We start from the raw sequence: 17,716 nt of genomic DNA, 5'->3' as shown, positions 1-17,716 counted from the left end.
ACTAAAAAAAACAAAACAGAACAAAAAAACAGCAGAATATACTGTACTGAAAAATATCACACAATTGACAGATATATAAGATGTAATAATGGTGTAATAAGCATTGCCCTAATATTGTATATGCTGTATAATATGCAATAACACTGACTGGAAAAATGCAATGTGAAAGAATAGCTTATCTTAGAATCTGAGCCCCTAAGGAGCTCTTAAGTCCCAGTATATCCTTCTGGCTCCTAGCTCTTAGGAGTGTAGTGAGAAGAAATGTCTCTGTTATTTTTACAAACAGACTACTACAATGATAATGTTTCATGAATTAAATAATGGAAAGCAACAGACGTTCACCCTGTATATGAGCACATTTATTTTCCTATTAATAAATCTAATTAAGCCTGATTCAATGTCATTAGTGTTAGAAAAGTAGAGAAGTGATACATTTAAGGAACCTCTATTTGTTACCTACTACCATCCTATAATTAAATGAGGAATATGTTTATTTAAGAGTTGAATATTACATAAATACTGTATATTGCATAGACCAACCTTAGCAAATTAAACCTCGCTTGTAAAGAAGCTTAAAGTACAATAGCCTGAATTGTGTACAACATAATACTGATGTAATCCGATAGACATAGGAATAAATACGGATAACCAATCCGGCGGTCAGAATACTGACACCATTATCCCAAAGGAGGGAATTCCGACAGGGGTCAAAAAAGTATACTTTTCCTCCCCTTCCCCCCCCGAAACTAACTTCTAGCAGCCTAACCCTAACACATCTCCCCCCCCCCCCCGCGCTAGTATCTAACCCTAACTCTCCACTGTTAATATCTAACCCTAAGCCCTGCACCCTGATCCTTTTGGTGTTTCAGTGAAGTCTTCTGAAGGCATGGTCATTATACTGAACGCCGCCATCCTGGCTGACAGGATGCAGGCTGCAGCCCATTCAATGAAAAAATGGTACTGTACTGTACACGTCGCAACATGGATGTCCTGGCAAAGCAATGTAGTGGGACATATATGTGCATGCACATGCACACACTAGGATTCATTTTTCTCAGGACTCAATTAATATAATTTTGGAATGCAGATAGACTCCGGAGCAGTTATTGGTCATTGGTTTTACAGTAATAAGGTCGACAGTCAATAGGTCAACTACTATTGGTTGACCGACCATAGGTTGACACATGAAAAAAGGTTGGCATGGTCAAAAGGTCAACGTAAGCAATATGTCAACATGAATTAGGTTGACATGAATATTTCATGGTTTTTGGTGTCAATGTCAACATAGGTCGACATGGACACTGTATACCGCTTGACTCGCCATGTATCGAAGACAGTGCCTCACTACACTCACCACACTATTATAATCTAACTTTATATCTACTTGGTTGGTATGAAAACACACAAACAATGTGAAAAATAATGTCAACTCTTTTCATGTCGACCTGTTGCTTGTGTCGACCTTTGTCTCACGTGTTGACCAATAGTTGTCGACCTAGTGACTGTCGATCTTTTTACTGTCAACCTACTGACCACATCCCCTTCGGAGCACCCAGAGGGAACCCACGCAAGCATGGGGATTATATAATATATTGTGAGTCCACTGTATAAGTCCATTGGCCCTGCCATTTAAATCTACCATATAAGTCAAGCAGAGCTGCCCTGTGCTGCCATATAAGTATTTCATATAAGTACAGTGGTGGTGTGCTATGCTGCCATATACTGTAAGTCCAGCAGTGCTGCCCTGTGCTTCCATATAAGTCTACCAAATACTGCAAACCCAGTGGTGCTGTCATGTGCTGCTGTATAAGTTCAGTGGTGGTGTCCCTTTGCCCTATCAGAAGTGCTGCTGCCTGTCTGCTTTGTTGTGTAAAAAATTAGTTAGCCGGTGAAGACAGACTGGAGTTCAATTCGAACAATTGTGGGATAAGGGGAGTCCGTCAACTGAAGAAATGTCCCGTAATCCTGGAGCGAGAATAAAGGCATAAACGCAGGCCAAGGTCTTAGTCTTTCCTTGCCATTTCATTTGTCCTCACTGTCTTCTTCCTCTTGCCTCTTCTCATAATGTGAAAGTCATCAAATATGGAGGTGGTATTTTTGTAGCTAGCTATGATTCAGAGAACTTGGCAAGCTTTTTCCAGGGGGACCCCCTGTGGCTGAAATGATGGGTTTATTAAACTGGGCATGTCCTGTTTAAACAACATAAGGGTGGGTGGGAACAAGGACAATGCTATCTTGCACCTCTTTTCTTTGAATTATGTGGTCTTTGGAGCATTGACAGCTTATTTTGTAGGGGCCCAAACAAACCAATGATGCTACGATGCTGTGACATAATCTCACACCTGCCTGTATCATACTCCAGTATGTATGCATCAGCTCAGCCTACTATGAGCATCCATTTTTCCTTCTTAGCTCCTCCTCCATGTCTTTGCCAGCTCCTAGAAAGTCTAAAGCTGGCCATACATCAGAAAGATATTGTACCCAATCATACAATCTCAATTGATTGTAAGATGGATTGTATGCAGATTGTGTGCACATCTTGTGTACACAGTCATACAATCAATCATAAGATGGATTGTATGACTGATTGTATGATGGATTGTATGCAGATTGTGTGCACATCTCGTGTACAAAATCATGCAGCAGATGGATTGTATGACTGATTGTATGATGGATTGTGTGTAGATTGTGTGTCCAAAAACCACCAAGGACTGCTGGGGATTTCAAGGGAAATTGTACACAATCATGAGTGCAATCTATCTTAAGATCGATCTTTCTGATGTATGGCCAGCTTAAGTGAAATTATCTCACACCTGCCCGTGTCAAACTCCAGGATGTCTTTGTCAGCTAGGCTATAAGTGTCCATTGTTCCTCCTCAGCTACTCCTCCTCATCTTTGTCAGCTCCTTAATAGACACTGTGAAATTATCTCACCGTGACCAACATCTTTTTTCAGAAGGAGCATTGGCAGCTTGCTTTGTGGGGGTCCAAACAAACCAATCATTTCAGCCACAGCCCTGTGGAAGCCCATGTCACTGAAATAACTGGTTTGTTAAAGTGTGCATATCCTGTTTATACAACATAAGGGTGGGAGGGAGGACCCAAGGACAATTCCATCTTACACCTCTTTTCTTTGCATCATATGCTCTTTGGAACATTTTTTGGCACAGTTTTTAAAACTGCCATCCTGTCTATCACTGCAGTGCCACTCCTAAATGTGCCACATGTTTGTGCTGCACACTTGTGTCATTAAGCTTAGTCATCCAGCTACCTCTTTGCAAACTGAGGGTTACTCAGATGACTGATGGTCATGCAGTCTGAATCAATGGTACATTTTGAGACACAGTAGTGGATAAAAGAAGCAGACAGAAGGCGTCTATTTACACCAGATGACTTCTACTGCGTTAGCATATCAGCTGTACTGCATTGCATGTGCGCTCTGCAATAGGGCCCAGTATCCCTGTATACATAGCCTAACTCCCCAGCATAATTATGTGCAGCCAATGAGCCTGGTTTGACGTGGTACACATCTGCAGCCTTTCCTCCATACATCTATGGCCATCTACTTACTTTCATATACAAATGCAAGAATCCAACAAAGATTGCCAAACATCCATGCAAGGTGTGAATGTGGAAGCCAATCCTATGCATTCCTACATTTGGGAAATACTCAGTGGCGGAACTACCAAGGGTGCAGGGGGTGCAGCTGCTTTGAGGCCAGAGCTGTTGGTAGGGCCTGCTGCTCCTTCTGCACCCAGTTACACTGCCCTATGACTGTGTGCAGAGGAACCCATGGCAGCGGCATCCACCCCAGACACTGAAGATGTGTGAGCCAAGGCCTTCCTTTTCGCCCCAGATGCCGGGATGCGAGCCAACCGCTACTCCCCAACCCAGGCGCCAGAGATTCAGAGAGTGAGTGTGCCTCACTACCTGTGCCCTGCGCCGCCCTCATCCCCAGACATGTTGCACTGCCCCTTCCTCTGCCTAGCAGACCCGGCACCTCCCGGCCTCCTCCAGCAGCCAGCCGCATCATGAGGGGAAGCAGCGCTGGGCCTGCCTCCCTTCCCGTTTAGCATATGTCAGTCCAGCCTGGTTTCTCCTTAACCCTGTGCCTGGATCCATGGGCCTCCCTTCTCCTTGGTAAGTGCCCATGGAGCCCCGTGTGTGATCCCTTCTGGGTGCATTAAACCTTATGACCCACCCACCTATCCTCTTCCTCTGTGTGTGAGTCTGAATTTTACTATCATACATGGAAGTTGTATTATTTTATTTATAAAGGCAATCATTTACAAGGAATAACATCTTGTAAATGTTTTCCCCTTCAAAGAAAAGTCCAAATTCAGTCAGCATCCTGCGCGGCCAATTAACTCGGACTTCATTCCATCTGGCCCCTTATCTTTTGATAGTTTAAAAAGTTACTTACAGTATAAAGGCCCTACATATTACACTGTTTTTAGAGAATGTTAACGCCACCCTGGCTAACGCACACACCCCTGCCGGCCCGATGCATACACATTCGCTTGCAAGCGCCCGCACAGAGGAGAAATCATTTGATGGTTGCTCACCATCGAATTACTTTTCCTCTGTGCGCAGCAGAATAGTAGCACAGGACTTGCTTTTCTGCTTCAAGTTGTTTTCCGCTTTGGAACCGGGCACTGAGGTCATGTGACATCATCTTCCTGCCCCGAGCAGGCAGGGGAACACCTGCATTTACTGGGGATTCTCCCAGCCTTTCTATGGGCGCACCCACCAATTTTATTGGCACGTCCATGAAGCACTTGGTGTACCCCGCAATTCCCCCTGCCTGTCAATCAGCCAGCGAGCACCCCAGCGAATGAAAATTTAGCCAAAGGCGCTCACTGTGGGGTCTGCACATCCGCTTTAATGCCTATGCTCATGCATAGTCCCTCACCATCGGAGACGGGGCTGAATTTAGACCTGAGCGAGCATTTCTGAATCGGACCCCAAGACTCCAGTGCTGTGAGCTAACAATGCTTGCTACTGTATCGCCATGCTGTTAAAAAAGAAATCCGACTGAACCTTACTGGGAACCCAAGTTCCGTATACTGTGGCTATGAATATTTTTGCTTAAACTGCACTAAAACACAAACTTGTCTACATTATCAGGGAATGATTTCCCTTATAAACTTTATTAACACCAAGTCCTGCTAAAATGCAGTACAGTGCCCGATGGCATCTACCACTAAAACTAAAAAATATGAAGTTGATATATGCCTAAGTTGCGACATTCTGCATGTCCCAATGTGTGCATAAAAACCTTGCAAGGAACCTACTTCTATAAATTTCATCCTTTTAAATCAAAGTGTGAAGCCAAAATATAAAAGTCTTGCATAAGAGTTATAACACAATGAGCTCCTATGAATTCATACAAATGAAGCAATATGATTTCTAATATATACATGTTTAACTCCAGCTCCAGCTTCTCAGTGCACTAAGGACTGAGAGCCAAAAGCAGGGTTATCACTCTCTTACACTGATTTATTTTTGCCTCTATGAGGCAGGGGGCGGGGCAGCTGACGGGGTGGGACAGGGGTGGAGCTACAAAGGTATGATACATTTTGGGAGCCAGCGAGATAACATTCTTGTGCCCATGCCCCTAACCATGCAATGCCAGTATTTTAAGCATTGCACAGCTGGGGATGAGGTTACAATGACACGATACATGACGGAAGCTCGAGGGGGAAGAGCAGAATTCCGGGAGGCTTGAACCTTTCCGGGGGGCTGGGAGGGTAGGCAACCCCTGCCAAAAGGCTATGTTGGGACTTAAGAGTTCCTAAGTAGCTTGGAATCTAGGGGAAAAAAATTACTAAAGCTTCTATAAAATTAAAAGAGGTGATGTTGTGCATAGCAACCAATCATATTCTATCAATCATTTTTTAATTACATCCTAGAAACTGATTGACAGAATCTGATTGGTTGCTGTAACAGTGTGAGCACTATTCATTGATTCAGAGATGGATGCAGTAGGACAACCGCTGCATATTTATATGCTGCTATTGTGCTAACATTTTCTAATGCTGCAGAAGTTATTTCATCTACAGTACCTAAACCTGCATGCCTGTGTGATGCTTCCAAATAAGCAGCCATCAGATCACTTGAGTGAACACCAGCCATCTGAGAAATCTACAGGTCAATCCGGATGGCCGTGCATTCCAGGCTTGCCTGGCCAGGAAATGTTTGTCAGAGGACATAGGGGTAAATTAACTAATGTTGGCTGTATATGGCTGATCGCCGTACAAATGGGTACGAATGGGATAGGCCGTATATAGCCCAACAGTACGAATTGAGATTATGGCAAATTTACAAAGCTGGCATATTCTCCAGATCTGTATCTTCTGATGTTGTATCCGTATCCATATGTATTTGAGTGCTGGAAATATGGCAGCAAAATACGTACGAGCCACCAGCATCATACGGATCTGTCATATCTGTGCAATGCTTTCCAGTGGAAAAAAAAAATAGAGTAAGTTAATGAATAATTTTGAAAAATTGAGTGGGGGCAATAACCAGCCACAGGCTCATTTGCCAGGTCCTGGTTGCAAAATTGGGGCCCCCTTGTATTTCTAGAACCATCACCAGGGGTTGGGCTGGTCCTGGTTACCATAATACAGCGGACAAACTAAGTAGGGGTCCCCCATATTTAGAAAACAAGCCCCAGGCCCAAACATCCAGCAGGTTAATGCCACAGCCGGGGTAGACTTTTTATGTAAGCTCCCCCCAGCCAAAGCATTAACCCCTGCCTGGTCAGGCCAGCACCCTCGAGGAGTGGGGACCCCCAATACAGTGGTCCCACCTCCAGGGCAACCATAGCCCGGGGCTGTGCCCAATGCCCCTGGGTGGTGGTCACTGGGCTGATAGCCATAAATGTGTAAAAAATAGAATGGTTAACTATTGGTTTAAGTTGTGGAAATATAAGTCACAGTAAGCCTCCTACGCATGCAGGGACTTGGAGAACCACAAGCCCCAGCATGCGGGGCAATAAAGGGACCACTGGGTCTTGAGTTCCACAACTTAACCAATAGCCAAATAAATGACACAGACACCCTAGATAATAAAAGTTGAATAAACACTGCAAACATACAAACATTCTTACCTAAAGGGTCCACCATAGGCCAGTTCAGTTTGTCCCCTGTATTTTGGGAACCAGAATTGGCCCATAAGCTTTGGTTTCAGTCAAATATGAAAGTTGTTAAAGTGAAAAATGTGAATTTGGTGCAATTCCTCGAACCTTCATGTACAGTCCAGTGCAGTACCAGCTTCCTAAGTCAACAGATGGCAGCACTGCATCATTTGAGAAAATGGCTGACATCCACGTACGTATAAGACAACGTGCTGTGATAGAACTGTTGAATGTAAAACACCCATTGGCATTCACGAAATGCAATGTAAGTTTAATTTACTTTTCTTGTCAATTAAACAGAAAAAAAAAATGGAGGCATTCATTTCTGAATGACACTCTTAAACAGTATATGAAAATGTATTAGGAGATAAAGCATGCAAATGTTTAATAACCACACCTAATAGAGAGAATATTGGTAAGAAAGTGGCCTAGTTGGAGTTAAGCTTGATAGAACTTTTATCCCCCTACTACTGTATATAAACTAAAATAGCATCCTTATTAGGAAGTGGTATGAAAGTAAGCCTCTGTGGAGCAATATAAGGTGTGCTAAGCATCACATCACTTGTCACCTCTTTGACACATTGTCATCACTTAAAAGTTCCCTGTGTATACTGTAACATGACTTCTGTAAATGACTCAATGTCATAAGTCTCCTAAAATGTATAACTGAACAAAAACAGTACTGCTATCTGTGCAGTATACAAATGACTGCAATGTCACAAATCCGAGTTAGAAAGATAATAATATTTGTATTTAATATGTATCTGGCATCAATGGTGTTAGCTGTAATGGTCACTCTTTATATACATAAGCTTTTAATAGCTATATAAGCTGGGCGTGTTCACAATCCTTTTAGTAAGCTATGGTGGCTGCTTTTACTATCATAAAGAAAGGAAAGACTGAAGAGAGGATATCTGAAATCTGCATTGAAATTGCTTGGTAAGTAGCCCAAAGGATGTCCAGAAAAAGCAGTTTAATAATTTGGCTCCATAATTTCGCAAAGTAACATATTGGCGTTTTCATATATACCATGTACTATAAATGTGCAAAGCATAAGTACTGCATAAGTTTGTGTAGTTTTCTTAGGTCATTATTGCATTGAGCATTGCTGCATTTGAAGATCTGCTTTAGAGCTGGAAGAATCGGATGGCGATGTTTTTCTCACTGAAAACACCAGCACGTGATGAGTGAAATGGGTATTAGGACCATATTCAGATCCATTTGGTCCTCCGAGCGTTTGTACGGAGGACCGATGTTGAGCGTCTGCGCATGCGCGTTTCTGTGCATGTGCAGACGCACCCTACATGCAGAGCGGACCGGAGAAGGGCGCGGGGCGCCAGGCGGCCCCATTAGCATATGGGAACTCCCAGCGTTTCATGGGCGTTCCCATGAGAATGTTGGGCGTTCTCAGGCTAATGAGGACATGTGGGGGGTCGGGCAGCTGACATCTCCGGATGTCAGCTGCCCACCCTGTCCTCGCACAGGGAGCCCGCAGTTTAAAGTGAATATATAGGTGTCTCTGCGTGTGCTGGAGAAATCATTCGATGGTCAGCAACCATCAAATGATTTCTCCCTGCCTGTGAATGGATGATTATGTAAATTATCCATTTGTAGCTGTGCGGGGGGGGGGGGGTGTACTGTGTGTGGGGGGGGGTGGCTGGCACTGCGGGTGGAGGGCGGCGTCTGATGGACTCACAAGGTTGCTAAATTTGCATCCTTGCAAAGTCAATTTGAATAAGGCCCTTGGTTTCCATCTTGATGCCAAGTAGTTCTGATAAGATCTTTAGACTTTAGCAAATACCTGTTTGGCTATAAACAACAGAAGACCCTCGTACTAGAATAGTTTTTCACTGTGCCTCACTGATGTCCTACTCATAATATAGCATGGCTAATTCATTTCACAACCAACAGTATTAGATACAATCACATGGAATGCAGTCAGCATCCCGGCAGTCAGGGCGTCAGCATTCAGTATACCGACTTCGTCATTCCTACTGTCTTGAGAAGACCAGCTAACCATCGCTTCTGCATCCAATGTTCTAACCATCATTCCTGCATTTGATGTTCCAACTATCGTTCTCTGCATTCGATGTTCCAACCATCATTCCTGTTTAATCGATGTTACCATCATCATTCTAAAGTCTGATCCACACAAACGCTCCCAAGCTTCGGTTGTTCTAAGCATCACTCTCACAGTTGGCAACCCCACGTGACGTACTTTGTTCTCAATGTTACCGGCTTTACCTGAATCCACAAACTTTATCAGTACACTGCACTGCATCTTGTATTTCTTGTTGCACCACAGTCATTGTGTATGAGTTACCTTTCATGTACATAAGTTACTTTCTGCAAGTTGCCAACTACAGTCATCTCTGCCTGTTATATTTTGCTGAGCTTTAATAAAGTGATTGTACTTTTACTCCTGCCTTCTTCATACCTCTGGGTGCACTACAGTACAATTTATGTAGAAGGGTCTCCTCAAGCCTCCCCGATTCATTCATCGGTCTGAGCCTACGCCTGAGGCCTTCGTCATATCGACTCAGACCCCAGGCGTGACAAAGGCGGTCAAAAAAATCACACACTTATCTTTGTTTTGTAAATACATTTAAGCAAACCTTGTAGTAACCTGATTTTTTTTTGTATTAACCTGTTTCCTGAATGTACAGATACAGAATGTTATCTGCAAAAGAGTTAGCTCTGCTCTGGCTTTCATAAACAAACAATAAATGCTGATCATTGAAAAGAAAAAAAGAAAACTGTTTCACTTGTTCTTAATGAGTCCCCTAGTGGCTCCAGTGTGGGGCGGACATAGAGGAAACAATCAATATATCTTTAAACAAGCATTTATTTATGGGTTTAGTTAAAAATTTCTATGTGAAAATCTTACACACACACACACACTCCCACACACACCCCAGATGGTGGTTTTCTTAATGAAGTCTTGTTTAAGATCACAAGTACAATTAGGTGAAATAGAAGATGCACTCTCTTTCTAACATGTACTTTTATATATCAGGGCATAATTTGATTGGTAACAAGGAAAGGAACTCACCTGCGAGGGAATGTGGATGACTTCACATGTATTATGCGCCCGCTCGCCACACTATATAACATCAACTCCACGCCGACGTGGATAGTGGGGGTATGATAAGGTCGGAGGACGTGTACCGCCGCCCCTCGCGGTGTCGCTGCGCTCGCCACGCTTCGGGTTGGCGTTTATAGTGGGGGTGTCGTAAACAATGGGGGTGCATTTCACATATTAAACACCCATCAGGGTGGGTGTACAATTAAAAATTGGGTCTGGGGGTCCATTTAACATACTAATTAGCCATCAGGGTTCCTTTACAATGCAAAACCGGGTCTCAACGCATCGCATGCCATTGTAATGGCATGCGATGCGACGCGATGTTAAAATTGTACATGAATGTACAGAAAACTTTAAAACCCTGATATCGGCTCTGATTGGGTCCCATCGCATACCTTAACTTAATGGTATGCGATAGACCCGACAGGCACCGTGCTAGGAAACAAGTACCCTTTTTTATATGCCAACATAATAGTATTGCATTAAAATGCTAGTGTATTGGCTAAAGCTTTGCACCCTTGTAGTGAATTAGTCTAAAATTTAGCCTATCGTGGCTTCCCATTGGTCCATTAAATTGTAAGACATGTAAAATGTAATATCAAGGTTAATTAATACATTTTAATAACAAAAAATATACATAAAAGCAGTAGATCCAATACAAACTCTGTGGAGTGAACTGAATGAACAGTATATTTTTTAGATAGTTCTGTAAAGTGGCATTATAAATTTATTAAAAAGATAGTGCTTTCAGCAGGATGCAATTATATTACCGACATTCAAAATACCAACACATTCAAAATGCCTACATGAACAAAATGCCAACAAGGTCAAAATGCAGACATTTAAAATGTCAACATAAGAAAGCCGATATGGGTTTTCATGATTTCTTTCTTTGAAACTTGATTCAAGTGGACATATAGTTAGTTTGTAATAGTGTGCTAAGCACAGCGAGACACCACGGAGAGTGCAACAAGACATACGAGTGTATATGGTGTCCATCTTAACCTATGTTGACATAGAAACCCCCACAAAAAGACAAAGTCTACTTTTTGAGATGTCAACATTTTAAATGTCAGCATTTTGACCATGTCGCTATAATGCATGTTGGCAGTTTGAACATGTCCATACAGATGGAGCAGGTCCCGTCGGAGCTGCTCCTGGTCACACGATCGACATCCACCAGCTGCCACCAACCGATGGAAGGAGCCCTCCCCGCCCTCTGTAGCTCCCCCACAGCCCCCCCCCCCAGCTCCCCCTGATCCCTGCCCTTCTCCCTGAAGCAAAGACAGGCAGGGACAGTGCTCCCCACTGCCATGTTGACGGGGATGCGCATGCATGTAAGACGCTCACGCTTTCCTGTCAGATGGAGCACCTCTCCACCAGCCTGCACCAGCTAAGGGATTCTGGCAATTCCTTGCTCTGGCTGAGAGGCACTCCATCTGTATGCTGACTGTCATCCAATGGTGGTTGGTATTTTGGCTGTCGAGAAATCACACTCAACCCCTTTCAGCAACCTACTGTACAGTAACTTTGCTATGTTTCATCATTTGTTTCCAACATATCACTCACACTCCTGTAAAACCCACACAACAAGACACTAGATTAAAAAAGTCAAGTCTCTCAAAAAGGAAAGTTTTTTTTTTGTAGTATTCTTTAATTAACCATATAAGTGTGTAAGCTTCTTGCACCAAAAAGCAACTAAGGGCACAGTTCGTTATACTAGAATAATGTGTCCTTATTACTGCAATAGATAATGATTCAAATTGAATTGGCATTCAGGTATGCAACATAGTTGCCAGTCTGCACTGGAAATTATCTAGATTGAATTTCGATAGCTTATTTTTTATCTATCTGTTATATTTATATAACTTATGACATATGATTTACTCACCAGTAGAAATAACAGAGACAGCCAATCATTAGGGGTTTGGCTACAATAATATCATCTTCAGACAGGGCTGAGTTCAGCAGAAAGTTAACAGAGATCACATCCTTATTAAATAAGGAAGTTATTATGAGTATGCTTGTGTCTACTAATACTGTATGTATTGCCAATTGTCAGTGAGCCAGCATTCCAGCACAATGATTTACACTTATACTTCTCCAACTACTGTGGTAAAAGCTTAGCAAACTCTAATGATCATGTAATCACAAGTAACCATCTCGTTGCTGGGGTAGGGGTAAGTAAGGAAACACACCGCTTTAGTTTTCAATAGGAGATATCCACTTCTGCACTGCATTTATGATCTCTCTCTAACACATACATCATGCACTGTACCGAAGTGTATTACCATACAGCATGTGCCCCCTACTGCTAGAATAAAAAATGCATCACATTCTCCAATATAGAAGCAGAAAAGGTAATTTACATGCTTCCCATCCAAAGAAACTCACTCCGTGCAGAGTTGGATGCTGCTGCCTATGCCTTCCCTTGTCATTCAAAAACCACGGTGTTGGATTTAGCATGTTTGGGAAAACATGCACTTGCTTTCATGTTTTATTAAAACTTGCAAATAAATTAGATTCTATAACTATAGTATTGCTTGCGTTGAACCTGTAAATTGTATAATAGGTGTGTGTGTGTGTGTGTTTTAACCAAATTTTAGAACAAATAAGCAGGGTATATATATATATACATTTTAACCTTTGCTTTTATCATATGTATGTATATATGTTTGTGTGTAAACTGATTTACTGATTTCCTTATATCTGGATACGGCAGAGTATTAAATGTGTTAAAGAGCTTACAACATATATAATATGCAAGAGAACCAGGGCACATTGCTAGTTTTTCAATATGTTAAAAGGGGTTACTAACACAATATGGACCACATAATATAGACTGCATGATGCTTTCTTCTGCAAATAGTACATTAAATAACTGCGAGAACATCAGTTCAGCACTTGACAGTTCTCAGCATCCCTGACATCAGCACTGGACAGATCATAGTGTCTCTGAGTTCAGCACTGGTCCGCTCGTAGTGTCCCTTCGTTCAGCACTGAACAGCTCATAGTAGTATCTCTAGATTCAGCGCTGGACACCTTACTTCCTCTCTGGGTTCAGCACTGGACAGCTCATAGCGTCCCTGAATTCAGCACTGGACAGCTCCCTGCGTCTCTTGCTTCAGCACTGGATAGCTCTCTGTGTATCTAGCTTCAGCACTGGACAGCTCCCTGTGTATCCAGCTTCAGCACTGGACAGCTCACAGCACAATCAGCGCTGGTCAGCATTGCAAGAGGCACGTTTCAGCACCAGACAGCTCCGTAGGAATCGGCCCGATCACACAGTGGATCGTGTCACTTCCTAGAACAAGACTACTAAGCTCTGTAAACACTGACAGCAGTCAGACAGCAAAGGCACTCATTGCATTGCATGGACTGTGGCAATACCTCAAGCCACGCCCACCACAAATCTGCTCAGCACCGATTGGCTGCAAGCAAGGGCATAGCTCATTAAAAATTTAGCAGCTTCTTGTGGTCTGTGGCTGAGAAGGCTGAATCCTGGCAATGCTGCTAAGGGAAGGGAAGAGGATAGAGGTGGAGGAAGAATAAACTACAGGGATTGATACAGCCAAAAGCAATATCAAGCCATAGGAGTGTAGGATGCAGCACAGAACACGGGAGCTGGGGAAGTGATATACGCTCTAAGCAAAGTTGTTATGGAAAGGATACCAAAGGGGGAAATAGTATCTGATTGGAAGGAAAGCATATCAAGCTGCATCAGCGAAAGGAAGCAGGCAGGACGCAAAGCTTAGCAACCAACTAATAAGCATCCCCAAAAGGTGCATGAGGGGGGGGGGGGGGGGGGTTAAATAGAAATAAATGGCAAAGTCCAGAACTAAAGCCAAACAATAAAAAAAATAAAAAAAATAAAGTAGTGCAGGCAAGGTTATTTAAATGTTAATTAGCACTAAATGCATAGGGTTTCCTGGAGCATCCAGTGGTCATCGGGGGAATGGAACATTAAAGACTCTCGAGGGACAGTAGTGCTCCCCCTGAACACAACACTGAAGCAGGTGTAGAACTCTTCTGGTGCACTGCACGCCAGCCTGCGGCTACAGGATATCGGGTGTACAAAATCCCCCATCAACAATGCATTCCTAAACCTGCTCACAGCTTCTATTGCGAGGAATGTATGTGACAGTACTCAGAGCAGATCATGCATGGATATAAAAAGCAATGAAAAGCTGCTGTTATGCAGAGAGCATGACTCAAGCGATCGAGGAAAACACACATTGAAAACGGACTATCCAAGGAATATGCATCTCCCTGTGCTTGCAGAACTGCTGACAAGGTATACCCTGCCCTGAAATGCTGTCACCCAACAGTAACAAAAAATACAAAAGGCGTAAAGCTCTACTAAGTAAATGAAGTCTAAATTCTAGTAGGGTTGCGGCTGCCTGACGTTTTAAAAAATCCTATTGGGGCTGCTGCTGCTGCGTTTAAGAGACTGGGGACAAAGAAGACTGGGGATGGCTGATTGTGACCTGTATTGAGGATGGAGAGAGAGCCTGGGCATTTCCTCGTTTACCTGATATTCCTTTCATCTATAGGATTTAACCCAGTTGGAGCTGCACAGAGAGGTACAGATACAGCTACAGTATATCATCAGGTGTCTGCTGGAGTGTGCTGTCTTGTCTGCTATAATGTAATGTATGCAATTATGCAGCAGATGCATGTGTGTTTCTGGTCTGCCATAGGTGTATGTGATTGCGCCACCGTGTTTAATTAGATTTACTGTATGATGAACGGTGACATAGTGAATGGGGTACCTCTGTGTGCATGACGCTGCCCTTATGTATAGGTAGCCTTTTGCACCAGTATACGTGCAGTATATGTGTAACCACTAACCACACCTTTCAATGTGTACCAAGTCTAGTTGCAATAATGTACAAAGATAACGAAAGTGTGAACCACAGTTTAACCAGTGCATATTGTCCATAGTTGCATATAACTTGTCTATTGCTTTAAGGTTGTGGCTAGCAATGGTCTATTCCTGTGCACAATGTACACAATGTCTGGTGTGTCACTGCAGACTTGTCATTAGACGAACCAGCAGCGTTTTATAAATGTTTTTATCTAGTGCCCCCAATACATAAAGGGTTAAACTCACTCTGAATACTGCATCCCTTGTATACTGTATCTAAGGCCATATTTAATTTCTACTTAGGCCACAGAGGAGTCAAAGCAATAAGACCCAGATACGTGTGATAACTGATATTAAACAATTCACATATGAACCCTAGGCTAATGAGTTGCAGGCTTGACTAGTTCAATTCATGCGAGTCGTGCAGGGAGACTTTGAACGCTGAATACATTGAACAAGGTACTGTGTGCTCCTGTGATGTGAGGACGTGGGAAGCGTCCGGGTGCTTTTCATTTGTTTATATTAACGTTTCAAATAAGTACAATATATAAATAATAGGAAATAGTAGGATCAAACGTGCTGCTTTCTGGGGGATTGCTGCTAGAATGCATTCGACAGTAGCGCTCAGTATTGCAGCGGGTAGCTACAGAACATCTGAAAGCAGTTCCATGTATAATTATTCTGTACAGAATGTGCTCAACGCATGTACAGGGTATTTTACTGAAGCGAATGGGCTTTCACAACGATACTGATATTATAACTAGAAGCACTGTACATGATATGTACTGTATGTGTGTACAGCATTGTACTTACATATTGGTGTACAGAATGATTACTGATGGGTATACATACTATAGGCAGTAATAGCTTGCCGTTTTACTTAAGTTACAGCAGCACTTTACAGCCTATAGCTAACCAGTGTAGAACTACTGTACACGTCGCAGTGTGACAGAATATCTACACCTGCCGGAAAGCCACCGGTTGCTGTTACATACGCACATGATTAAACCTTCACATTCACATATCTTTTACTCTAATAATATGTGTATTTGGTGTATCCTCTGTGCTGCTGTTAATGCAACAGTTACTGTCGCTCGGACAGAGTAGCAAACAAACCCCTGGAGCATTAAGTGCACATACTGTACTGTCGCGCACAGGGCGCATTACCTGTGTGTACGGCACCTGGTTGCAGCTACGCTCCAGCGTGTCTGCTGCACAGGTTCCTGATTGCTGCAGTTCTATGCGCCTGTCTCTGCTACCATTCCCGCTGTGCTGCTATATTACTTACAATGTGTGAATTGCATTAAACTCACTGTACAGTTCTGGTTGAACACAGTGGGCCAAATGTTATAGGGTAAGAGTTTCAGAAAGTGAGAGATTTTCGGAGAGTTTTCCCATTTTTTTAAAGCAGCAATCAATTACACTGCAAAACCAGGTTGATTTTGCCATGTAATTGATTGCTGCTTTAAAAAAAATGGGAAAACTCTCCCAAAATCTCTCACTTTCTGAAACTCTCACCCTATTACATTTGGCCCAGTATGTGGGGGTCCTAATCCACATGTACAAGTGACAACTTCATTGCAATTTATCAGTCACCTTTAAGTAGGTTTACTGAATGTCCCAACGATAGCAACATGCAGATTATTGCACAATAGAGTTCATAGAACTTTGATCTCAAATGGCTGCCTGCAGTGTTCAGGAAATGTACTGTACAAGTCAGACATATTAACATTCTAACCTACTTTTGTATAAGGTAAATGTCTGTCATTTGTCAAAAAGGTGATAAGCAAAAGTTATCATGGCTATCTCCTGCCTAACTTTTGACCCCAACTGGCCCACTATGCCCAAACACTTGGGGACCCAAATCTATTAAGATCCAAAATTACAACATTTTCCCAATGGGAAGGATTCCCAAACACAAAGAGGGATCCGGTAAGATCCCTCTGCCGCTGCTCGACTCCTTCCGTTTTCTTGAACCCAAGTTCACACATGTACAGAAGCACTGCCGAGTCAGACTCAGATGACTAACAGAGCAGTGAAAATATTTGTGGGGACAGACACTCACAGCAAGTGGAATAATAATTATAAGCCACCCAGTTCTCGATAATTTACATAATGCATAGGCCAATTGGTGACCTATGTGTGTGCATTTATGTACTAACATTTGCTTCAAACACATATACATTTAATCTGTGTAAGAACGTGAGGATAAAACTTTCCACAACGTTCCTGGGCGTTATAGGATAGCTCATTATTCTCATACGTGGGAACTTACAAAAAGTGTCAGTGTACCATTGTATTGCATTTACCAGGGTGCTACTGTGACCATGATTTGGAACTCCAAGTGTTAGGGAGCCATTGTACTTGAACCCCTAAATTAGTTGTCCATTAAGATCCCAAGTGCTAGAGTGAAATTATTCTAGGACCCCAAGTGTAAAGGTGCCATATTTCTGGTCACCCACATTAATGTGCAATTAAAGGGGTTATGGTGCTATTGTTCTGACGCCCCAAGTTAAGCTGTCATTAAGACTACTATAGTATTACTGTTCTGTTACTCTAAAAGAGGCAGGTACCAACAGTCTGTTGCCTCCCAAAAAATATGATGGGACCTCACTCTAGATGCT

The 17,716-nt window shown here is 42.7% G+C and overlaps 1 protein-coding gene across 2 annotated transcripts in view; it reads left to right on the top strand.

Annotated features, from left to right (window-relative positions):
- Window positions 1-13,700: 13,700 nt before the first annotated feature.
- Window positions 13,701-17,716, top strand: part of UNC5D (unc-5 netrin receptor D) — a 525,831-nt gene continuing 521,815 nt past the window's right edge. Inside the window, exon 1 of one of the 2 annotated variants that reach the window (XM_083184486.1) lies at window positions 13,701-14,808. In XM_083184486.1, coding sequence (XP_083040612.1) covers window positions 14,724-14,808 — 85 coding nt within the window. In that variant the 5' untranslated portion in view covers window positions 13,701-14,723. The remainder of the gene's footprint in view (window positions 14,809-17,716) is intronic. The other variant, XM_083184487.1, reaches the window with a different exon arrangement.

The sequence above is a fragment of the Crinia signifera genome, chromosome 4 (assembly GCF_055691185.1).
Source record: "Crinia signifera chromosome 4, ASM5569118v1, whole genome shotgun sequence".
NCBI classification, from domain to species: Eukaryota; Metazoa; Chordata; class Amphibia; order Anura; family Myobatrachidae; genus Crinia; species Crinia signifera.
Note: the sequence above shows the minus strand (reverse complement) of the source record. Positions and strands in the feature narration are given on the sequence as shown.